The sequence below is a fragment of the Penaeus chinensis genome, chromosome 2 (genome assembly GCF_019202785.1).
Source record: "Penaeus chinensis breed Huanghai No. 1 chromosome 2, ASM1920278v2, whole genome shotgun sequence".
Classification (NCBI taxonomy): Eukaryota; Metazoa; Arthropoda; class Malacostraca; order Decapoda; family Penaeidae; genus Penaeus; species Penaeus chinensis.
In genome coordinates this window covers 33,869,775-33,894,774 of record NC_061820.1, presented here as the reverse complement: position 1 = coordinate 33,894,774, position 25,000 = coordinate 33,869,775, and the positions used below count along the sequence as shown (strand labels likewise).

The window sequence follows — 25,000 nt, the reverse complement described above, 5'->3', positions numbered from 1 at the left end:
ATTCTAATACAGATCCACTGTAAATAGACTAAATCTTACCTAACAGTCCAGAAAGGCGATCCATGTTCCATAGGCGAGCCATCCAGCCAAGTCCATTCCTTGTCCACGTAATGGCCGCCCACCCAGAAGTCCGCACTCAACTCTGCAGGTTTATACGGCACGTAAGTTCATTTAAGTTTAAAGTCTGGGGTTCTAATAGTGCAAATATGTTTATATCTTATAATTCCGTGCATACTCTACATTAAAAATACTATTTACTCTACAGTGAATGATTATTTACTTCATTATAGTTTTTTGCTTTTAACTCACTCGTCTCCTTCAAATGCTGGATGACAGAGGCAAAATGACTGACGTTCTTAAAAGTGATCAAATCGCCGCCGATGAGCCGGCACAGGTGGCGTGCTTCCCCCCATGTCACCTGTAAAGATTTGGTGTAAATATGTTTATTTCTCATGTAGCGTTGTTGTGGACATCTTTTTTTAAATCTTAATAGTCTTCCGATTAGTTGCAAAGTTTTGAACATGATGATTATATATCTAATAAAGTTAATAGCTAATACCAATAATTAAGAAACACTATATAACATCACTCACGTTATTGACAAACAGGATAGACAGACACTGGTCCCCGACGAGGGTGAACAGAGGTGGACAGGCAGGGTGACTGAGGGTGAAGTTCACGACTTGCTTCAGCTCTTCCCCGCGAATTTTGCTCTTGTTCAGGTTGGTTGTAACTGGAAGAGGGTGGCTAGTTATAATTCTAGTTATTAAAGGAAGAAAGCAATAACATTTTATATATCTGCATTCTTAATAACCTACTGTAACAGCGTCAGTAATGTCGACATTATAAGTGATTACAAAAAAAAAAAAAATAATAATAATAAAAAGAAATTAAAAAAATAATAATGGATATAACAGTAATGTTATTTCTGCTGGAGAAGGGTAATGTATAGTGCATTAGAAGTTGTCATTATCATCGCTATCACGTTCTTAACATCATTTTCTCTAAAAATAAGCATTACTGTGATTATAAACTGAGTACCGCCGTTAAAAGCAGTTTTAGAGAGAGCAAAGCCATAACATGTCAATGATGATTTCCTATTTTTACAAATATACTAAACTAACCACCAGAGACTGTTATCGACGATAAATTCTGGATCGCCCCATCCCTCAAGATCTGAAAGACAGAAAAAAAAACATACTCAAAATCAAGATAAAAACTGAAAAAAAAAAATCTTTTATCTTCATCATCCCTCATTAACAACCACAACCAATCATTTCACATTTCAATTCTGCACTTTATCCGTTCACAATTCAACATACAATTTGCCATCCCATTACTCAATATTTATCCATTCCTTACTTGGCAAACTCTCGGCTCAAGGGATCCATTGCACTGCGGGTTCGAATCTTCACAATACGACTGAATCGAAACACATGAAACATCGCCGAATCTCTCGCAGTTATGAAAGCCTAGGTCGCACGAATCGGAACGCCAAGCCTGGAAGGGGTAATGCATGGGAGGAATAGATAATTATCGTTATGGGTAGGATTTGCTTTGCGAGATATAATTGGTGTTGTTCTCTCTCTCTCTCTCTCTCTCTCTCTCTCTCTCTCTCTCTCTCTCTCTCTCTCTCTTTTCTCTCTCTCTCTCTCTCTCTCTCTCTCTCTCTCTCTCTCTCTCTCTCTCTCTCTCTCTCTCTCTCTCTCTCTCTCTTTCTCTCTCTCTCTCTCTCTCTCTCTCTCTCTCTCTCTCTCTCTCTCTCTCTCTCTCTCTCTCTGTCTGTCAGTGTGTGTGTGTGTGTGTGTGTATTTCTGTGTCTGTGTGTGTATGTTTCTGTGTCTGTTTATCTGTGCCAATGTCTATAGGTGTGTACGTGCTTAAGTAGTCGCGCGCATATACACACAACAATTTTTTTTCCCTTGAAATAATGAAGCAACCTAAATTAGCTTTGAAAATATCAGACCTTAGGTACTATTCGTATTTTGACTCACTGCACACAGATCGCCGTCCTCGTCGGAATTGTCGCCGCAGTCGTTGTCGTTGTCGCAGATGTAGCGGAGGGGAATACATCGCGAGGAATCTTTACACCTGATCTCGCCTGAAGAACACTCCTGGCCGGCTGTTGGAGGGTAGAAGAACATGCATATAAATAAATATATATATATATATATATATATATATATATATATATATATATATATATATATATATTATATATATACATATATATACATATATATATATATATATATATATATATTACGTATACATTCATATATATATATATATATATATATATATATATATATTATACATATACATTTATATATATATATTATATATACTTTTATATTTATGTTTATATATATACATATATATGATTATTTTGTGTCCATACACACACACACACATATGTTTATATATGTGTATATATATATATATATATATATATATATATATATACATATATATACATGTATATATAAACAGACACACACACACACACACACACACACACACACACACACACACACACACACACACACACACATATATATATATATATATAAATATATAAAGTGTTTTGTGTGTGTGGAAGTGTGTGTGTTTTGGGGTGTTTGGTGGGGGTGTCGTTTAAAATATATACATGTGTATATTATAATATAATAATAATATATAAGTTTTTTGTGGTGTGATGATAGATGGGTATAAATATTGATATAAAGCATAGAGAATTTATTTGATATAGGGAATAAAAAAATAGATTATAACCCTAAATATAAAGATATTTATAGATAAGATTTTAAAAAATATATAAAATATTTAATTTATTTTATTAAATTCTTTACAATTTTGGCATGGGAACCCACACAAATAAGGAATTTTCTTACCGTGTGATAACACAAGGAGGAGAGCAGAAAAGGGCACCGCAAAGGGAATTTGCCCCCAAAAAGGTTTTGGAAAGGAAAAAGAAGTCTTTTTCACGAACGGGAAACTGCGATCTTTTAGTTCTCTCTCTCTTTTTATCTATCTTTTCGTTTCATACCTTCAAACTCTCTGCCTTTCAAATTTCCCCTCTTTTCTCTCTCTTTTCTCTCTCCTCTTTTCTCCCCCCCCTCCCTCTCTCTTTTCTCTCTCTCTCCTCTCTTTTCCCCCCTCTCATCCTCTCCTCTCTCTCCTCTTTCCTTTTCCTCCTCTCTCTCCTCTCCTCCTCTCCCCCTTTCCCCCTCTCTCTCTCTCTCCCCCTCTCCCCTTTCTTTCTCTCTCTCCCCTCTCTCTCTCTCTCTCTTTCCCCCTCCTCTTTTCCCTCTCCTCTCTCTCTCTCTCTCCTTTCATCTCTTTCCCCCCTCCCATTCTCCCTTCTCTCTCTCTCTCTCTCTCCCCCTCTCTCCCTCTCTTTTCCCCTCTCTCTCCTCTTACCTTCTCTCTCTCTTCTCTCCTCCCCTTCCCCTCCCCTCTCCTCTTCCCTCCCTTATCTCTCCCTTCCCCTCTCTTTCCTCTCTCTCTCTTTTCCACCCCTCTTCCCTTTTCCCCCTCCACCCCTCTATCTTCTTCCCTCTTTACTCTCCCCTTTTCTCTCTCTCTTCTCTCTCTCTATTTCTCTCTCCCCCCTTTTCCTCTTTTCCTCTCTCTCGCCTCCCTCTTTTTCCCCTTTCTCCCTCCCCCTCTCTCTCATCCTCTCTCTCGTCTTTTCTCTCGTCTCTCTCTCTCTCTCCCTTCTCATCCTCATTTCCTTTTTTCTCTCTCTCTCTATCTTTCCTTCCTCTTTTTCTCTCTTTTCCTCCTCCCCGTCTTTTCCCCTCTCTCCCCCCTTTTCTCCTCTCTCTCCTCCCCTCTCTCTCTCTCCCCCTCCCCCTCTTCTCCTTTTCCTTTTTTCTCTCTTTCTCCCCCCTCTCTCCCCCTTTTCTCTCTCTCTTTCTCCTCGGGGAAAAACCGTCTTTTCCTCTCTCTCTTTCTCTCCCCTCTCCTCTCTCTCTCTCTCTCTCTCTCCCCTCCTTCCCCCCTTTCCCCCCCCTCTTCTTTTCTCTCTTTTCTCTCTCTCCTCTCTCCCCTCCTTTTTCTCTCTCTCCCTCTCCCTTCTCCCTCCCTCTCTCTCTCTTTCTCTTCCCCTTCCCCTCGGGTCTTTCCCCTCTCTCTCTCTTTTCTTCCCCTCCTTTTTCTCGTTCTCCCCCCCCTCTCTCCTCTGGGTTCTCTCTCCTTCCTCTCTCCTCTTCTCCCCTCCTTTCTCATCTCTTCCCCCTTTCCCCTCTCCTCCTCTCTCTCCCTCCTCTTTCCCCTCTCTTTTCCCCTCTCTCCTCTTCTCCCCTCTTTGTCTCACTCCCCCCTTTTCTCTCTCTCCTTCTCACCTCTTTCTCCTCCTCTCCTCTCTCCTCTCCTTCTCTCCTCTCTCTCGTCTCTCCTCTTCTCTCCCCTCTCTCTCCTCCCTTTTCTCTCTTTTTTTCTCTCTCTCCCTTCTCTCTCTCTCTCTCTCTCCCCCAATCTCTCTTCCTCCTCTCTTTCTCTCTCTTCTTCTCCCCCTTTTTCTAAATCTCTTCCTCTCTCTTTTCTCTCTCTCTTCCTCTCTCCCCGCTTTTCTTCTCTCCCCTTTTCCCCTCTTCTCTCTCCTCTCTTCCTCTTCTTTTCTCTCTCTTTCTCTCTCCCCCTCTCAAACTCTCCTCTCTCCTCCCCTCTCTCCCTCTTCCCCTCTCTCTCTTCTCTCTCCACTCTCTTTTTTCCTCCCTCGTCTTTTTCCCCTCATCTCTCTCTCTTTTCCTCTCTCCCCTCTCTCCAAAAAGGGCCCCAAATCTCTCTCTCCAATCAACCTCTTCTCCTCCCCTCTCTCTTTTTTCCCCAAACCTTTTTTCTCTCTTTTTCCATCTTTTTTTCTTTCTCCTCCTCTCTCTTTTCTCTCGTCTCTCTCCTCTCTCCTCTTTCCCCCTCTCCTCTCTCTTCTCTCTTTTCCTCCATCTCTCTCTTTTTTTCTCTCTCATCTCTCTTTCCTCTCTCTTTTTCTCTTTCCCCCTCCTCTTTTTCCTCCTCTCTCCTCCCCCAATCCCACCCCTCTCCTCTCTCTCCCATTCCCCTCTTTCTTCTCTCTCTTTCTTTCCCCTCTTCCCCTCTCTCTCCCCTCTCTCTAAACCCTTCAATCTCCCTCTCATCCCTCTCTTCCCCTGGGTTCCTCTTCCCCCTCTCTCTCTCTCTTTGGTCCCAAAACCTCATTTTCCCCCCTCTCTCTCTCTTTCCCCCTTCTTCCCCTTTTCATCTCTCTCTTTTCCCCTCTCTTCTCTATCTCTCTCTTTTCTTTCTTCTTTTTTTCTCTCTCCTTTTTCTCTTTCTCATTCTCTCCCTCTTCTTTTTCTCTCTCTTCTCTCTCTCTCTCTCTCTCCCCTCTCTTCCCCTTCCCCCCCTCCCCCTCCTCCTTTTCCCCTTCCTCTCTCTCTCCTTTTTCTCTTATCTTTCTTTTTCTTTTTCCCTTCTCTCCCTCCCCTCTCTCTCTCGGGGGTATACTCATATAAACATAAACCACAAATTAAAAAGATTCCAATAATATAAAATTAAAAGGGTTTTTTTATGCTTTGTTTTGGGTGCCCGGAAATTGAGTACTTAAAAGGGAAAAACCTTTTTTTTTAAAAAGTTTTAAAAAAAACAAATTTCGCAAATACTTTTATATATATATTTTATATAATTTATATATATTATTTTTTTATATATATATTAATATATATATATATACCAAAATATACACATATAAAATTTTTTTACCGTTATCATACATATGTATATAAAAAAAAATTTCAAAACAATATAAGGGCACACACACATACCACAAAACACATACACACACACCCACAAAACACAAACACACAACACACACACAAATATATATTTTATAAAATTTTTATAATATATATAATTTTTAAAATTATGAATATAATTTAAAACAAAATAAATAACATTTACCTATTAAACAAGTTTTGGGGGGGTTTACATTCTTTATAAGGGGAACCCCTAAGGGAAAAAATTTAAAAAAAAATAAATTAAGACCCAACCCACCCTTTTTTAGAAAATGAAAAAGCAAAACCCGTGTTACCCTTGCGGGGGAATCAAGGAAAAAGTCTGTGTATCCCTGGGTTTTTGCCGGGAAAGGGAGGACCCCCCGAACCCGGGAAAGGGAAGGGGGGGAGGGGAGATAAAGGGGGGGGGGGAGGGGGGTTAGAGGCGAGCTGAAAGAGAAAAGGGGAAAGGGGGGGGGGGGGAAGGGGGGGGGGGGGGGGGGGGAGAAAGGGGAAGGAAAAATAAAAAAATTAAAAAAAAAAATACGTAAGGGAAAAATATGTGAAGATCAATTTTAGGGGTCGATATTAAATTTTATACATAAGTTATCTTTTATTACATGTATACAAATTATATTTTCAATATATATTAAAGATGTTTCAATAGTGATGTTATAAAAAATTTTCAATATAAAAATATTTTTACACAACACACCAAAAACCCCACACAAAACACCTCACACACAACACACCCCCCACACACACCCACACACACCACAAACACCCCCCCACACAAAACGCCAAAACCCCACATATATATATTTTTATATATATATAAAATTTTTTTAATTATTTATATATATAAAAGATATAAAATTTTTGGGGGTGTGTGTGTTTTGTGTTGTGGTGCGTTGTGTGGGTTTTAAAAAACACACCCCACATTTTATTCATCGATCCTTTTTTAAAACTAAATATTCTTTTACAAATATTTATTTTTTATATATATATATATTTAAAAAATAGATATATGTGTGGGGTGTTTTGTGTGTGTGTGGGTGTTGTGGGTGGGTGTTGTGTGTTTTTTTATATATTTACACACCCTGTTTTATTTTTTTTCTTTTCTTTCCTTTTATCTATATAGACACACACACACCACCCCACACCACACACACACAAAATACAAAAATACACAACACACACCCCCGAAAACACATACACACACCCAACTTTCACCCACCAACCACCCCCCACACACACACACACACCACCACACACATATTGAATTTATATAAAATTTTTTTTAAAAAAATATATATATATATATATATACACACAAACAACCCCACACACAAACAAAACATTTTTATATTTTATATATATTTTTTATATAGTTTAAAAATGGGGTTTTTGTGGTTTTTGTGTGTTTTTGTGTGTGTTTTTTTGTTTTTGGTGTGTGTTTTTTGTGTTTTTTGTGTGGTGTTTTTGTTTTTTTTTTTATTTTTATATATAGGGTGTGGGTGGTGCGGGTTTTGTGTGTGCGTGTGTGTGGTGTGTGTGTGTTTTGGGGGTTTTGTGTGTGTGTGTGTTTTGCCTTGTTTTTTACACACACACACAAAAACACACAAACAAATAAAAACACCCCTTCACACACCCCACACACATTTCCCCAGATTTTATATATTTAAAAATTTTTTTTTAAAAATATAAAAAATTTTTTTCATAAACATATAAAAGTAATATATATATATTGAGAGAGTTTGATACACAAACACACCCCACACCCCACAAAACCCCACGTTTAAATAAAATTTTTTCAATAAATTGATAAATATGTAAATAAAAAATATAATGTAATATATTGTGTGCATTTTTTAAAATTTATATATATTATATAAAATATTAAAATATATGGGGGTGAACAAAAATTTTAGTATACAAATATAAATATAAAGGTGTATCCCTTTTCATACAAACATACTTTATTTTAAATATATTAAAATATAATTTTTTTAAAAAATGAATAAAATGGTTATATGCTTTATACATATTTTGTAAAACACACACACACACACACACAAACACATTAAATATATTAATATATATATATAAAATAATATAAAATACACACACATATGGCCCACGGGGTTTAAAAAGCACGGGACTCGGGGGGTCCCAAATTAAAATTCTGGGGGCCCCCCTTTTCAAAAAATGGGGGAACCAAAAATACACTTAAAATTTTTTTGTTTTTCTAATTTACACTGTGTGAATATACATACAGTACATATTTTTTCCCCACCCCCCTAAAGTTTACGTTAAGTTCAATTACTTGAAGAGTCCATGCATCTAAACGACGTTCCTGTTTAAAAATAGGAAAAATTGCGACGAATTTTTTGAAAATTTCATCACCTAACCTTGGGCCCCGGGCTTTGGAAAAATTTTTTTATATGCAATATGGTTTTTATAAATTTTTTACATTATCTTTTTTACTTTTTCAGTAAAATTTTTTTTTTTTTTTAATAATAAAAAACAAGAGGGAAAAAAGATGATGACAGTTAAATAATAATAATAATAATTTTTAAAAAAATAATAAAAAATATTAATAATAATAATAATAATAAAAATAAATAATAATAATAATAAAATAACCAAAAATAATAATAATGTTAATAATAATTTTAAAATTATTAGAAAAATTTTTAACAATAGCAAAAAGTGATAATGATGATGATAATAACCTCATTAGTAATAACAATGATGACAATTAAAAAATTAATATTTTGGAAAATCAGGGAAAAAAGGGTTTAAAAAATTAAGGGCATTAACCCAAAAAAAAATTGAATAAAAAAAAACACAACCTACCAAAAGTTTTCCCCAACCTTGGCACTTTTTTTACATCAAAAGGTTTTACAAGTAAAGTTGTTTTTGTACTGGCGACCGTTTTCCCGTTGGAAAAAAACAACCGGGGGTGCATTGAACCTTTAATCCAACTATAAGGTTTTTTTTTAGGCGAGGAAGATTAGTCTCCTTGGTTAATTTGGAGGAGGATGGGGCGCAAAAAGATTGGGAGGTCGAAAAAGCAGGTAACGGGGAGGGGGAATAGATAAGGGAAAATACTAATTTTGATAGGTTTGAGAGAAAAAAAACAAAAACAGACAAAGAGGCAGGCAGACAATGTGTGTGTGTGTGTGTATAAGAATTTTGTGTTAGATGTGTTTGTCCACGATCCCTTTTATGCAAATGTGTATATATACACCCTTATTTATAGAAATCATGACAACTTGAATTATCCACCACAGATATCATGTTACGCAATATTCAACATTATTACTAGAAAACACTGGAAACATGCCAGACACTCATTACAACATTGTTTGATATAACGATGGCGAATGTTGAAAAGACACGTTTATGGGCAAAAATAAGTCGGTTGCAAACATGAATATACAGGCTAAAGCAAAGGTAAGAAGGGCTTCCTTTCCAAGCTGCAACAAGCTGAATTTAATCCACGGCCTTCACTGTAATGCAATCGCGGACTGGAGACGATGTTGAACAGATCCTCTAACTGAATTTATATTGTTTGAGCTTAATTCAATGTCATAAGGCCTCCTGGTTCAATATCAACCCTTTTCTCTACTCAATCTTGCAGTCTTGTGCTCCTACAGTTTTTAATGTTTGTTTTTTTCTGTCTTGCAAGGTCACCCGACGCTTGATGTCACCACATACGAAGATCAAACACACATAATGAAATGAACGCAGACACATACAAAACAACCTCAGCGATAACATAACGATAGGAAGGACATGTGTGTGTGTGTGTGTGTGTGTGTGTATGTGTGTATGTGTGAGTTTGTGTGTGTATCAGAAAACCCCACAATGCAAAAACTAGATTTTTTTGCAGTTTTATTTTTTCTACCATAGTATTTACACAGTAGAGTGTTTTACCATTCATATATATGTGTGTATATTCATGTGTGTATATAAATATATATATGTTATATATATATATATATATATATATATATATATGTGTGTGTGTGTGTGTGTGTGTGTGTGTGTGTGTGTGTGTGTGTGTGTGTGTGTGTGTGTGTGTATATGTGTGTGTGTGTGTGTGTGTGTGTGTGTGCGTGTGTGTGTGTGTGTGTGTGTGTATAAATTCATTTATGTATACATAAACATATCCATATCTATATCTATCTATATATCTATATATCTATATATATAATATATATTTATATATGTATACATACATATATATACATATATTATCCATTTACTTATTTTCTATTTATTTATTTACATAAAAGCGGCATAGTATCGTCATATTTCCGAAAGCGGAGATCAGCTGGCCATCGACAACATAAACAAAGTCCATCAGGTTTGTTGGAAGATATTATTTCATTATTTATATAACTTAGAACCATAACTGTAGTCCCGATAGAGAATAATTTTACAGATAGTCGAATTGTAGATACTAATAATTCGTTAATTTTACATGTCATCTTATTACAAGCGAGAATATTATGAATTACCTCAGAATGAATGCGATACCGGTTGTTGAAATTGATAATAAGAATATATCAAATTTATAGTAGATTTTGTTGACGTCAAGAATACGAAGGGAGTAAGTTGAGGCTGGGATGGAAAGTCGATGGTTTTAAGGGTTTCAATTAAGGGTAAGCAGTGAATACAGAAAAGGTTTAAGAGTGGTTGTGAGTGTGAATCAAAAATGTATATGAACAATTATTTTGAATTTTCTTTCAAAGACCAAAAGCCTTCTATCATATAGTATATAGTTTGAGAAGGTGGAGTTCGGACTTTTTCTTGGTTTTGATTGGCAGTGAAGTTGGAAAAAAGACCTACCTTCCCAGAATCTACATGATAGAGATGATGAAAGATTTCTTGACCATTGCCAGGACTTGAAATGCTGAGGTTATAGTACCACTTAATGTGTTCATCTGTGGACTTTGATATGCTTTGCTTTTTGCAAATTACTTTTAATATTTCACTGTGTTGTTTAATATGTTTAGGTGATGATAACATTGCATTCTGAGCCACTATATTAGTAAATGTTCATAGCTCCTCTCCTTAGTTGGCTAGACAAATTGGCTGTACTACCAGGACAGTGAGGCCGAATTTTGAAACCTCCAAGTTCTAAATTACCCACATTGCAACCAGCCCTAAAGTAAACATTCACATTTTTTTTTTTTTTTTCCAATACCATTATAATACTTAAATAGATTATGTAACCTTACTTGGATACATATATAATGAATCTACACCTGAAAGACTCACAGATAACCTTTGATACTATTGCATTTATTAAATCTGCAGTAGATTATAATATTAGAAGCATTTCTCAGTTTCACAGATATGTAACAATGTAATAATGATATGCAATATGTAACATGTAACCGGCTTATGTATAAAGACCTGTACATTCATGTTCCTTTACATTTCAGGAATGCAGACCATTTGTATGAAACAAGCGCATGTGTTAATGTATGCACAGCGCTTATGTGTCCTGTGCAAGCATGGAATACCAGCAACTTCTCAACTCATTATTACTGCAAATGTTAATGGAGAGTTAGATAGAAATGCTAGACACTATAGTCAAATAACTGATAACCATGTCAAACCACCAAAAAAGGACAAACTTGATGATTTTGTTTATAATTTAAGAACTGCAAAAACCTATCAAAAAACAAATAAATGGAAGCACATTGCAAAAGAGACTAAACATTTGAAAGTCAATAATTACATAAAATCAGGAAAAGTGAACTCATCTGACAGTAATAAGAAAGTAGCCAATCATCAGCAAGCACCATATAATGATAGGCAAATGGAGAAGCAAGATGCCCAGAATGAAACTTCTTTAGATTTTGTTAGTAGTCACACTTCAGCAGGGAAGGATTTTTCAAGAAGTATCAGTAATCAGTCTTCAGTAAGAGATTATGATTTGAGGAAACAGAAAAGCATTGGAGATCAGCAACACTGTCCTGAGTCTACAACAGTGCTCCAAGAGCATAAGCTACCAAAACAAGCTCCATTAGAATTGCAGGACAGACTGAAAGAGATATATATCCAAGTACCGGTACCTCAAAATAAACCAAAGAATATAAGCAAAGCTGAAGAATCATTTCTACTTGAAATGATATGTCTTAAAGAAATGAGAAAAGCCCTTTTTGAAGTAGAAGAATATGTAAGGTAAGTTCATTTGATAGTATTCTCTGTATACTATACATATAGAAGAATGTAGATTAGTGTTATTTGGTGGTGTAAGGAAACTTCAAGACTTCTTTTTTCAGTGTCTTTATTTTGATGAGAAATTGTGCAAATAATCCTATTATATAACCTTGTTGTTGAAGCAGAATTTGATAGCCAATATATTTCTATTGTTTGTATTTTTAGATCTTCATACACAATTTTGCATTTATATTGCAGAAAGGAACAATATCCATCATTTGCTATATTGAAACAATTATGTGCGTGGGCCTCTGTTGAAGGGGCTTTAGATGATGTGAAGAGAATTAAGAATATGACTCGAAATAGGTATCCCAGGCAGTACAAATCTCATTTGTATTTCGATGCCTATTTTGCAAGGTAATGCCTGTTCTGTTTCAACCTGATATAAAATGTTATCATATATGCATGTGGCACCAGGATGAAATATGCACCTATCATAAAAACTTATATGACTTTAGAAATATGCTTAATGCATGTATTATGCATAAATTTGGTAGTTAAGATTCAGAAAATGTATTGTACACAGAATATCTTATCTGCAGCTAACCATTTTTCAGATCCCCTAAGGGAACAAATGGGGTTGGCTTGGGTATCACTAAACCTTAGGAAAAGAGCATGATGCATTATCAGCAACATTGCCAAAATTTTCACTTTGCTGATATGCCAGTAACTTAGGGCCCTATGACATCCAGCATACTGTGGTAACAAAGTTGTCTATAGTCCTCAATTTTCTTACCTTGTCCCTTGTAGAAAATTCTTTAAGCAAATGGATGATGGCTGGGGGGTCATATATGTTTTAGAGGTTTGAGGAAGTTGGCACAAGTACATAAAGGTTTGGCACCTTTATGTTAGTCTGTTAATGTGTATTATTACTGTTTATTGGATGGAATTGGATTTGACTCTTATCTTACAGTGCCTTGTATTGTGAAGGAAAACTGAAAGAAAGCTTGGATGTTCTTTATAAACTATTTGTTAATCATCCCAAACAAATCAAGAAGACAAAAGATACAGCTGCATTTATACTTTCAAAGGTGATGGAAATGGGTGATGAAGACCAGGAGATATTGGTAAATTTGATCATTTGATTTGTATCATAGATTTGAATAATTATTCTGTATTCGTTGTTCATAATATAGCTGAGCCTCTTTTGATTTGGCTTTTTATATGAAATTATTCAGTGAAAATATAGATATTTATTTTATGATTTTTGTAAGAAATGATCTTAATATTAATGATAATGTTTTTCAGGTTCTCTCCTTTGTCACAAATTTAGCAAAAGAACATAATCAGCTAGGACCAGCCTTGGCACTATGGCGAGCGGGATTCTGCAGCCCAAGACATCGTCATCATGTGGTGAATTTTAAGATTTTGATTTCTGTTCTCTGAGATTTCATGAACTTTGTACTGATAATGTAATGTCTTTTGGTTAATAACATAGTGTCATATATTTAAGTTTTCTCCTTTGTCATGGCAAGTTGGTTTTAATTAACTCCCTATATAAAGTTTGTATCTATGCATTCTGGAGCTGCAGATAGATTGTTCTTTTATTGAAAGATTGTAAATGAGGATATATTTATATAATTTTGTATATTTTGAGTTTTTGCACTAGAGTAACATCTAGATTTAATTGAACAATTACAAAAAATATTAATGTTTATATTTGTATATTGTATTTACAGATGGTTAATAATTTGATAGAGCAGCATCCAGATTTAATTGAACATTTACATAGAAAATTAACAAGTGTAATAAATGAAGCATCTTCAAATGGAGATAAAGATCTTTTGCACAGAACACTACAGCTGGTTCTCTACCACAATATTTCTGACTTTTATGCTCCTGCAACCAGTGCCTTATTACAACATCAGTGTAAGTTAGTTTGCTCTTAGTTTGATAACACTTTATTGCCTTTACTATCCTTAACTCCTAAATTTGAGGGAGTAGAAAAAAAAAAGATATTTAACCTTCTTTACATATATAACACAAGTCCCACATCACTAATACAACTAATACAACCAACATGTGTTATGGCTTGCACTTATTGCTGCCTGCTCTTTAGTTATGAATAAATGTTAAAAAGTATATCCTCTGTAGGGCAGGAAAGATAGGTTCCAAGGATCATTAGGTAAACAGCACAGAACTTAAAGTTTTCCAAGTGCAAGACGGTAAATTTTGTGGCTTGCAAACATTAAATGATATTCTAGTAGAATTTGTGATGTTTGGTATGTTTTACCTATTTCATCATTATTTGAGTGAACTAATTCATAATGTGGTACAATTCTAGCACTGTAGTTTATACTTTTTATATTTTATTTTCTCAATATGGCAATTTGGAATTGTATTGTCAGGAAGATTTGATAGCTTGTCACTGCTAAAGTTATGGCTTTTCAGTTTTGCTTTGTTATACTATGCTTTCATTGATAGTGTTTATGTAGAATTTGTCTGTTGATTGGCAATTTGCAAAGTAATGAAAAGGGTATCTCAATAACTTACAAAAAAAAAAAAAAAAATGCTTTGAACCTATTGGATCAGAATGTTTAACTGCCATCATGTAGCCCAAAATATGGGCATTAAGCTTACTTGAGTAACCACTCTGAAGGGTGTGTGGCTTTAAGGCTGGGTGCATGTAAACACTCATGTGTAGTGACAAGACTGTATGTCTCTCTTTTACAAAGTTATTTTTTCTTTTTCTGCATGTTTTTTTTAGCTTTTTTGCCAATTTCAAATACCCATATTTATCATTTGATTTACTTTATCAACATAGCAATAGAATGTTTTCCTTGCACAGACTCCATATCATCTCTCTTGGTAGTCCATAACTCAGTGCAATAATAATAACAATAATGTTTGTGTATTTTTTTTTTTTTTTTTTTTTTGTAATATTCAGTTTTCTGTAATGCAACCTGCACCACTAGTCATAATGGCCAGGAAGAGGATCCTGAGCCTGGAAATGGCATCCGCCCTGGAGCCAGCACTCTTCCCTTCATGGCTCAAGGACATTACTTTCCACAATTGTTTTTGAATCAAAATAATGCAAAAGCCTCCTCTAAGGGCTTTATACACTAGTGGTGAGTTATTCCCATCACCCCACCCTTCAGCTGAAATACTCATGTTGGCAAGCTCATGTCACCTGCCCCTCAAGCCAGATCTTTTCATGATGTGATGGTCATATCATCTGGACTGTAGGGGTTAATATTTCAGAAACCATAATATTTTATTATTGACTGGGATAAAGCATTTGTATATGCTTAATTATATACACATATACTAAGTATATAAAATGTATATTATTTATTTTGTAGTAGATATGCAAAGATACTGGAAACATGTAATTGGGGAATTATTTTTTATTGAAATCTACCTTTAGGATCAGCCATATATTCTGTAGGGTGTTATTATCATGAAAAGTTTGGAAGATTTCTCAATGGTGGTATTGTTGTAGACGAACCTCTAAACAAAGTAAATAAGCAAGCAAATGGACTGACTGTTTCCTTCCTTTTCCAAGTTAGTTTTTGGTCCTTAGTATACTTTACTTCCAAGCAGCTTTTATTTGAGCTTGCATGTTAGCTTTGTGCATTCCTCAAGGTGCTTGGTATCCTTGACCATCAACCAGGCAACTACATTAATCAGCTTGCATCAAGGAACCCTAATGGATAAATTAAACACCTCATATCTGAAGAAGCACTTTTTAGCATTACTTTTTTCATGTTTTCATCCAATTATAACTGTTTATAAGTAAATATTTAGAAACAATTTTATTTTTTTGCTTTAGTGTTGAAATTATAGTTACTTATTTTTTATGTTTACTGTGTTATAGGAACTTTGCTAAAAGAATAGGACATAGGCCTAGTAGCATCGCAAGTTTATCTGTGCAGTGGGAAAACTTGAGGAAACTTGGTAGATGATTAAATGCTGAAAGTGTAAAAATCAGTATTTAAACATAAACAGTAAAAATTCCCATAAAGATTATTATCAAACCAGTGAACTGTATGTTTTTCTTTTTTCATCTAATCTAATATTGTATTTGTATTTTATTTGTAGATTTATTGATTTTTTGTCACTTCGTACCAGGTGAATTGGGTGATCTCGCAGGAGCTGATGAGACCCTCAGATTTGCACAAACCATGAAAGTGCAGCTGAAGCCTGATGAACTACAGAGGTTCCTGAATCTTCTGAACCATCACAAACGCCCTGCTCCACTCACCATCCTTAGGTTAAAGTACGGCCGGGCACCTGCAGAACCTCCGTCAGTGCCCAGAGCACCTAAGTTTGAGTATAAATTCTAACAGTGATATACAGGTAATGTTTAAGCTTTTTTTTTTTTTCTTCATCATTTCTTTTCTTTTCTTTTCTTTTATATCGGTGAATATAAAGTTTAAAGAATAATGTTACTATTTCTGACATTGGCAAATGTTTTTTTCTATTTTTGTAATTATTTTTGATTGGTTGTATTTGTCTATTATTTTTATTATTTTTGATTGTGGTCATTATCCTCTTTTTCATTATTATTGATGAGATAATATGAATTTATTTTATAGTATGTTTTGGCTTCATCAGAGGACATTAACATACTACTTAACATAAGGTTTTGGTGTCTTTTCTTGTTAGATTGTTATAAATATATATACTTCTTAAAAATGTATCAATAGCAGTTGAATATCTATATTTTTATTCAAATATTAGAAAGATAACATGCATTGTTTCAAAGATCACTGCATTTTTATTATTAAAAGAGTAACAGATCTTGTATTTCTTTACACCTACTTTTTTGCGATGTTGAAAGGCACTAAATAAATGAATGATTTAATGGTTCAAATAAATGTAATATTTAAGGGGAAAAAACTGATTGAGAATAATAAATTTGACTCGATATTACAGCAGATAATTTTAATTATGCTTGATAAATGTCTCTGATAACTGAATTAGTAAATTTACAAGACAGGATAGTTTGGAGAGGTAGGAGGTAAGATTCAAAGCTTTGTTATAATATCAACAGATATCAGTATATATAATTTACACTTTTACATCTATTTTTGGGATGCAATTTTACATAGAGAGAAAATAGAAGTCATGTGGGTGAATGCAATTTATTTTCATTTTTCAGAAAGACTGATACTATGTTATTTTGTTTAAAGGGAAATAATATGAACAGATAATATCAATTTTTTAAAATCTTTATTGTATGTGTGCTTATGAAACTACCTTTTTTTTTTCATAATTCTTTTTAGACACACCCACACAGACACTCGCACTCGTGCAGGCACACGCACACGCACACGCACACGTACATGCACATTCACATGCACATTCACACGCACATTCACACACCCACCCACCCACACACACACACACACACACACACACACACACACACACACACACACACACACACACACACACACACACACACACACACACACACACACACACACACACACACACACACACACACACACACACACACACACACACACACACACACACACACACACACACACACACTCACACTCACACACACACTCACACACACACACACACTCACACACACACACACACACACACACACACACACACACACACACACACACACACACACACACACACACACACACACACACACGCACACGCACGCACATGCACACACCCACGCACACACACGCACACACACACATGGACACAGGCACGCACACGCACGCACACGCACGCACATTCACACGCACGCACACACACACACGCACATGCACACACATATGTGTGATACAGTTTTTGCTTGTCCCTCAGTCTTTATTTATCTGTTTATTCTTTCTTAATATATTTTTTCACTGACTGAGAGGAAGCTTCAGCAATCTGCTAGCCAATAGTGAACAAATTATGTACTGTGGTATGTAAATGACTTTTGACTAGACATGTACTACAACAATCATTTCAAACCATCTAAAGCACCATTTATTACATTACTAACAAAACTAATTTCCCTAGCACATCTTACTGTCCAACTAGCAGATTTACATATTACACATATTCTTGTGGCATTTGTTGTTTGTCAGATTTGTATATAAATACTATTCAGTGTAGTACAAGCATATAGACCTCATATTTTTGTTTTGCATCCATCTTTATTTAATAAAGAAAAATGCATATGATGTCAATTAAATGCTGAGTGCAAATGCTAATGAAACAAACAGCACACATAATATAAAACAAATTATATATCTTATAGCAAATGATATAATGTAATGAAGGAAAACACTTGTGTTAAAGATGCTCATTTCATAAAATTAATATTTCTGTATTTATCAGTGTTCATTCTCCTCCAGCTAAGGCACATCTACATGCTCTAACAGGTTATACATTATAGTATATTTTGTATATTATACTCAGTGATCAACTTTTCAAATTACAAAATCTAGGGACTGTACATACTCCAAGGAATTATTTCTGATATTTTTTCTTTTACATTCAAGAGATAAAAAGAGGTGTAATGTACACCTGCTAATAAAAGTTTAGTGCCTAAGTTTGCACATAGTCATCCGTCCTGTAACATTCACTTAGAATATTTAATGGAAGGTTGTATATTCAAAAAAATATCTCGGAAACAGTATCTTTGTGGTCCTGCATGCATATAGAAATAAAGGACTAATTCTCTATTGCAGTCAGTAGCATTATAAAGAAGTTCTCTTATAATTTGTATTACATATGGTAAAAACTGTTAGGATTTTCAGAGTTATGACTTCTGTGTTGTCAGAGACATATATATTTGTGCTCATGGATGCTGTATCTGTCATTTCTCTATATTACTGATATATATTCTTTCTCACATCTCGCAGCTGTAAATATAACAAATTTGTTATCTGTATGCTTAACAGAAACTCAAGCTAAGCTATTTGGTTCATATCTTATGCTACTGGATCTTCTGCTGCCATGGTCATCACAAAGCCTACAACTTACAATGAACTTGTGTATATTAACATATCAACAGTACCAAAAAAGGAGTAAAGTTAACTTGCATTTAACTGGTTGATGCTGGGATGGCATGTATACATACCCTATTCATTATGAATTTAGTTTATTAACTATGTTTAAACACAGATGACTCCACGCTTGCTTGATCACCAAGGAGCCAGTTACTGTAGTTCAACTTATCTGAGGAAAGGAAAAGCTGGCAACTCACCCAGAACTCAGTATTCCGATTTGCCAAATCTCTTTTATTCTAATGTATTACTGTGTTTACTTGGGATTTGCTGCCTTCAGAACCACTTTGTTGTTTCTTTCCTCAAGAGAGACTTAGCTGAGTTCTCTAGAGTCAGGCATTAGTTGACTTTTTTTTTTTTTTTTTTTTCCTAAGACTGATCTCACATATTTACTCTATTCCTTGAATTTTTGGAAACAAAAGTGTTCATTTTTATTGCTACTAGTACTCTTATTGCTATAATAATTACAATAATAGTAATAGAAATATCAATAACAACAATAATATATTAGGATTGAGACCTTTTTTCCCCCAAAAATATAGTACATCTATAAATTGACAGCTTGGAAGTTATCTATGTGTAACCAAAATTAATAAAACAAAACCATAATGGACAGTACATGTACCAGGCATCAGTGGGTTAATGTAGGACTATATTTTGTATGTTATTTTGCTTCTTTTTCAAATTTCCACAATCAATCATGACAGCTATACACAGCTTGCTGAAATGTTTCCTATATTTTGATACACTATTAACATGAATGTTTGTCAGACTTTTCTCGAAGAGAGGCTTTTGCAATTTCCTCACAGTAAAGAGATTAATGAACTTGAAATGCAGATGTTACACTCTTGTATGTAATATTAAGATTTCTTATATACTAAACAATTTATGATTTTTCCCATTTTTTCAAAAACTAAATACACCATTTTCTTATTATTTACTTTCAATAGCTTTGGTTACGTATATATTATATACATTTTGTTCCACAGGCTGAAAATGCACACTATGTACAAAGTGCACTGAAACATCAAAAAATGACTAGATAAATAAGTCTCATCATTTGAATATCCTATCACTGAGTTCATGTCAGAGTAACAGCATTATACTGATACTTCCACGTACAAAAGAGATCCATACAGTTGGATGCTTTATGCAGGAGGAGATAGATATATATATATATTTTGTATTCTTTTGTTTGTTGTAGTTTTATAATTATAATCATTGAAAAAAATCTGTACTAGTATATACAGCTTTACAGTATGAGTAATAAATACATGATCAGTATCATAATAACTTATGCTGTTTTCAATGTCCCTCGATAACACAGATGATTAAAAGTAATTTATATACACACATTACACAAAATTATTGACATCAGAGAATAAAAGTTTTGTTAATCATTCATATGCATGTATAATATCTATATATGTTGCATCATAACTCATTTAACTTCATAATTATGTAAAATATATATTATAAAGAATTTCACTATCATTATAGATGTATATACTTCATAGGTGTATAAGTAGAAAGTGAAAATTATTGAATCAATATTCATAATAAAATTATCTTTACATATGAAGGATGTCTAATATTTATTTTTATATCACTGTATATAGGTTATATAAAGTAAGTATCAACAATAACCACACGTTTTATAAGTTGACAAAGCAATACACTTTAGTTTACATGCTAAGTGGGTGACACTATGGGTAATGATGAAGTGTTCTCCTCAATTCGATCAAGGAGCTTTGTTGCGACTTGTGCAAAATCTTCCCACAGTTGATAGACAACGTCCTTTGTCTCAGGGTCGCATTCACCAAACACCTCGGGATTGTTGAAGTAGGAATCATCATCTGTAAGACATTGTTATTAGCTTTTCGTATGCAAAGCAATCCTCAAATTGGTAGGGGTGTATATATTTTGATTTGGCTTGCATATAGTAATAATATGAAAACTATTGATTTCGGATGGCACATTTAACAGAATCACAGTAATGCACAAAGTTCTTCAGAAAATCCTTACCCAAAAATTCTTCTAGAACAAAAACCAGCTTTTCTGTTTCCTTATCACCAAGTGTTGACTGAACATCAGCTGCAGAGGCACAGAAGTTCCAAAGGACTTGGCAGGCAAGACTACATAGCTGCCAGTCTCCATATCCAAAGTACTGTAGTACATCTATCATCCTGGAAGTAATGATACTTTGTGTAAAATGGTAAAAATAGGGTACATATGTTAATCTTTACTTCTCTGACAATAGTATGTTGGTGTTTTTAACAGTATATGCACACAGTATGTTCAAGTCTAGTGTCTAAATGTGCAGTTATTTATCAGTAAATTAAGATATTCCTTCTGTGATTTAATCAGTTCTGACTGATTACATTAACATATGCCCATGTCAGACAGTTCTACAAATAGTGCAGGAAAGAGAGATCATTCAGATTTTTATTTTTTCTATAGTTCTAATGGATATATAAAAACAGACATATTAGCATGTTTTAATGTTAAGAATGTACCTTCTAATACTTGTACAAACTCTATGAATTTTTGTGCTAGGTAATATCATGTGAACTATCATTGTGGACAGTACAATATATGAGTCATGCACATCGTTAAAGAATATTACTGTATATGTATGTGTTGTGGATATATACCTTAGTACTCCATTTTCCTCTTGGAAGATGGATCGTCTGGATGCGTCTGACATTAGATTGACTAACACACCAGCACAGACATATACCAGTTCTCGTGAATCACAGTCCAGCATCTCAATAAGGATCTCCAACACTGGAATAGACAATGTGTCATTGATCTCTAAGAATATGAATTAAAATGAGTCAGTATCAACAGGTATTTAACAACAACTTAAGAACCATTATCAGCAGATATGCATATATCAACTAAATAGTAAATGATAATATGCAATGATTCATTTAACAGATGCATGCTGTCATCTATTCTAATATTCACTTAATTTATTAACCCTTTAAGCCACCGACACTCATGCATAACTATGTTACTTATACATATAAACAGTACATTCAAATGCATACTTTACTTGCCACATTCGAGCTGATAGTGGTTTTGTTTTTGTAATTTTTTTTTTTTCTCTCTCTTTCTGTAGAATATTTATTAATACTCAGTGATAATATCTGTCAAGGGAGATATTTGCTTTTATTTATGATTTCACGTAGGACTTACCATGACAGCCCGAGAAGCGGCTTCCTTTCATCGCCGGGTCTTAAAGGGTTAAAGAAAAAGAAAGTCACAGAAATGAGTGGACAGATTTGACGAATCTGTCCCCTGGTCCCATTCTTTTTTTTTTTTTTTTTTTCTTTCTTTCTTTTTGGAGATGCACATTCTCACTCAAAAGAAGTAATCAACACAATCATACAAGCTTGATGAAAAAGATAAGGCACAATTTTTTTTGCTCTCTCTTGTTTTTCTGATCTTAAAGGAAATACAAAAGCTGATATCATTATCATAACCAGCGCATAAACAAAATATACAATATCCACTTAACAAAGAACATGCATAATGCTTTAAAAAACAGTTTTCATAATACTAACCAGCCCTCTTAGTAACGATGTCCCTTATCTCTCTGAAATGGGTCAGATTGCCAAATACTCTAATAGTTTCCACGAGACCTTCGACGTGATCCATTGGTAACATGTCACACAAGCCTGGAAATAGTATAGGAGTTAACAGCATTAGATTATGGTAATGCTAGCAGAACATTCTTCCTTTCTGATAGAATGTCAAAAAGATCTACTGAAGGTATACTCTGATTTTTGTGCATGTTCTTTTCTTCTGTGATGTTATGAGAGTAAAAAATTTATAGAGTATAGGGAAAAGTTTATAAATAACAGGACTGAAGAGTGAAAACTTTTCCCATTTTTTTTTTTTCTTTGATAACTATTTTGGATATGTGTTACTTATAAATCTATTTATATAATTTGATTAAATCATTATTTCATCTTAACAGTCCAATTTATTGTAAACATCATCAATCTTAAGATATTCTAAACCATGTAAATCATACATGATATGTTTTAATGTCATGATTTTGAGTTTTATCCTATCAAAATTTGAAGTATAACTGCAATATTCAAGTAAGGTACACCACTTTCTTTTGTCATTATCAATATCATATGATTATTATCATATGATTATCATTATCATCGCCAATGGCAATATTACTATATAGTTATCATTACAGTCATGATTTTGATAATGTTAATAACCATTTATTATAACTACAATTATTATTACCATCATCCCCATCATCATTAATACTGCTGTCATCATTCCCACCTATACTATTATTACCATAATCACCACAATCCACCAAAATCCATCCAAAAAAATAATAACAACAATATTACTAACAATAATACCACGATCTCATTTCTTCCCTCAAAACGAACACCTACACTCAGCTAGTTGTGTATGAAGAGCGGAAACAGGCTGGTCCCTAGTGTAGAAAGTCAGGTTGTTCAGGGTGGCCAAAGCAGACAGTACCAGCTCCTCGCTCTCGTCCACGGCTTTGTGTCTCAAGACGGAGATGAGCAGGGAGAGGCAAGTCCTTGACCTGGCCAGGACGGGGCCAACTCGGGCGTGAACGGAGACATTGGCCAGGACACGGATCAACTGTAAAGATGTTTTCGGTGTTAGAGGGTCAGGGGGACATGTCTGATTTATTTGTATGTCGTCTTGACTATTTATTTGTTCATTTATCTGTCTGGTTCTCTTTTCACTTATGTATTTGCTTATTAATCTAATCTATTCATCTACCAGTCTACATTCCTATCTACCTATCTATCTATCTATATGTCCGTCTGTTTGTATATATCCATTCTTCTGTTCATCTTTCTATCTACCTATTTATCTGACTAGCTATGTATGTATATATGTATTATCTATTTATCTGTCTATCTTCATGTGTATTACCCATTTCTCTTTATGTCTATGTGTCTATCTGTCTTTATCTATATGTTTATCTCTCTATCCATCTATCAGTCTATCTTTTTATTACCTGAATTAATGTACTTGTATATCTACTATGTTATTATGATTGTGTAATAAGAATAATTAATGTTACTGTGTGTGTGTGTATGTGTGTGTGTGTGTGTGTGTGTGTGTGTGTGTGTGTGTGTGTGTGTGTGTGTGTGTGTGTGTGTGTGTGTGTGTGTGTGTGTGTATGCGTGAGCGTGTGTATGTCCGTATGTGTGCGTGTTCATGTGCGTGTCCCGTGTGCGTGTTCGTGTGGGTATACGCGCGTGAGTTTGCACGTATGTCGAAGCGCGTACAAATGTGTGCAGATACATATAGGATGTCAAAGTGCACATATATGATTGTCTGTCCGCGTGTTCCCGTGTGTCTACGTCAGCGCCCGGCCCCACCTTGACCATGACGTCTTCGGGAGCGCCGCTGGCAGGAGTGAGCGGGTCAGCCATTTCTTCGGCCTGGTGGTGGCGGTCCCTCCGTAGGTACTCGGTTAGTAATTCTAGTAGTGTCTCCGTAAAGCCGTCTTCGCTGAACAACTGTGTAAGAAAAAAAGAAAGAAAGGGTAAGATAAGAATGCAGGATTACTTATAGATTACTTACAGGTTGGATGTCGTGGAACTGCATACATTTTTACTTGATTTTCACCAATGGATATTCCACTATTGGTGACCTTATATATATACATGTATATATATATATATATATATATATATATATATATATATATATATATATAAGAGAGAGAAAGACAGACTAAAGTCGCCAGATTTCCTTTTTTCTCCATTCCCACTCATCCCTTGAAAATCTTCTCTCTAAAAACAAAACGAAAAAACTATACGACTAGGCCATTAGAACTACTTTTTCCTTTCTCCCGCCTTTCCTTATCAAATAAATGAATAAATAAATAAATAAATAATATAAAATAAGCCTCAGGATGTTCCTTACCTGCCAGCGCGCGTCGTCTGAATTGGCCATCATGTTCCCGAGGGCGTAGGCTAAGCGCACCACGATGGCGGGCGAGGA

The 25,000-nt window shown here is 34.7% G+C and overlaps 3 protein-coding genes across 4 annotated transcripts in view; 1 reads left to right on the top strand and 2 right to left on the bottom strand.

Annotated features, from left to right (window-relative positions):
* The window catches only part of LOC125034803, a 2,696-nt gene extending 552 nt beyond the window's left edge, over window positions 1–2,144 (bottom strand). Inside the window, exons 1-6 of the mRNA XM_047626787.1 lie at window positions 1,995–2,144; window positions 1,363–1,500; window positions 1,125–1,176; window positions 594–733; window positions 310–418; window positions 40–142 (exon numbers count right to left, since the gene is read on the bottom strand). Coding sequence (XP_047482743.1) covers window positions 40–142; window positions 310–418; window positions 594–733; window positions 1,125–1,176; window positions 1,363–1,500; window positions 1,995–2,144 — 692 coding nt within the window. The remainder of the gene's footprint in view (window positions 1–39; window positions 143–309; window positions 419–593; window positions 734–1,124; window positions 1,177–1,362; window positions 1,501–1,994) is intronic.
* A 7,949-nt stretch (window positions 2,145–10,093) lies between these two features.
* Window positions 10,094–16,741, top strand: LOC125032911. Its single transcript, XM_047624309.1, has 7 exons — window positions 10,094–10,131; window positions 11,216–11,960; window positions 12,198–12,356; window positions 12,913–13,066; window positions 13,248–13,352; window positions 13,679–13,868; window positions 16,071–16,741. The coding sequence occupies exons 2-7, from the start codon at window positions 11,218–11,220 to the stop codon at window positions 16,283–16,285; spliced, it is 1,566 nt and encodes a 521-aa protein (XP_047480265.1). The 5' UTR covers window positions 10,094–10,131; window positions 11,216–11,217; the 3' UTR covers window positions 16,286–16,741.
* A 938-nt stretch (window positions 16,742–17,679) lies between these two features.
* LOC125032244 (armadillo repeat-containing protein 2-like) overlaps window positions 17,680–25,000 on the bottom strand; it is a 53,308-nt gene continuing 45,987 nt past the window's right edge. The window contains exons 13-20 of one of the 2 annotated variants that reach the window (XM_047623341.1): window positions 24,923–25,000; window positions 24,373–24,513; window positions 23,404–23,620; window positions 22,540–22,653; window positions 22,172–22,210; window positions 21,625–21,757; window positions 20,996–21,156; window positions 17,680–20,826 (exon numbers count right to left, since the gene is read on the bottom strand). The exon at window positions 24,923–25,000 is cut by the window's right edge and continues 91 nt beyond it. In XM_047623341.1, the coding sequence (XP_047479297.1) occupies window positions 20,663–20,826; window positions 20,996–21,156; window positions 21,625–21,757; window positions 22,172–22,210; window positions 22,540–22,653; window positions 23,404–23,620; window positions 24,373–24,513; window positions 24,923–25,000 (1,047 nt within the window). In that variant the 3' untranslated portion in view covers window positions 17,680–20,662. The remainder of the gene's footprint in view (window positions 20,827–20,995; window positions 21,157–21,624; window positions 21,758–22,171; window positions 22,211–22,539; window positions 22,654–23,403; window positions 23,621–24,372; window positions 24,514–24,922) is intronic. The other variant, XM_047623349.1, reaches the window with a different exon arrangement.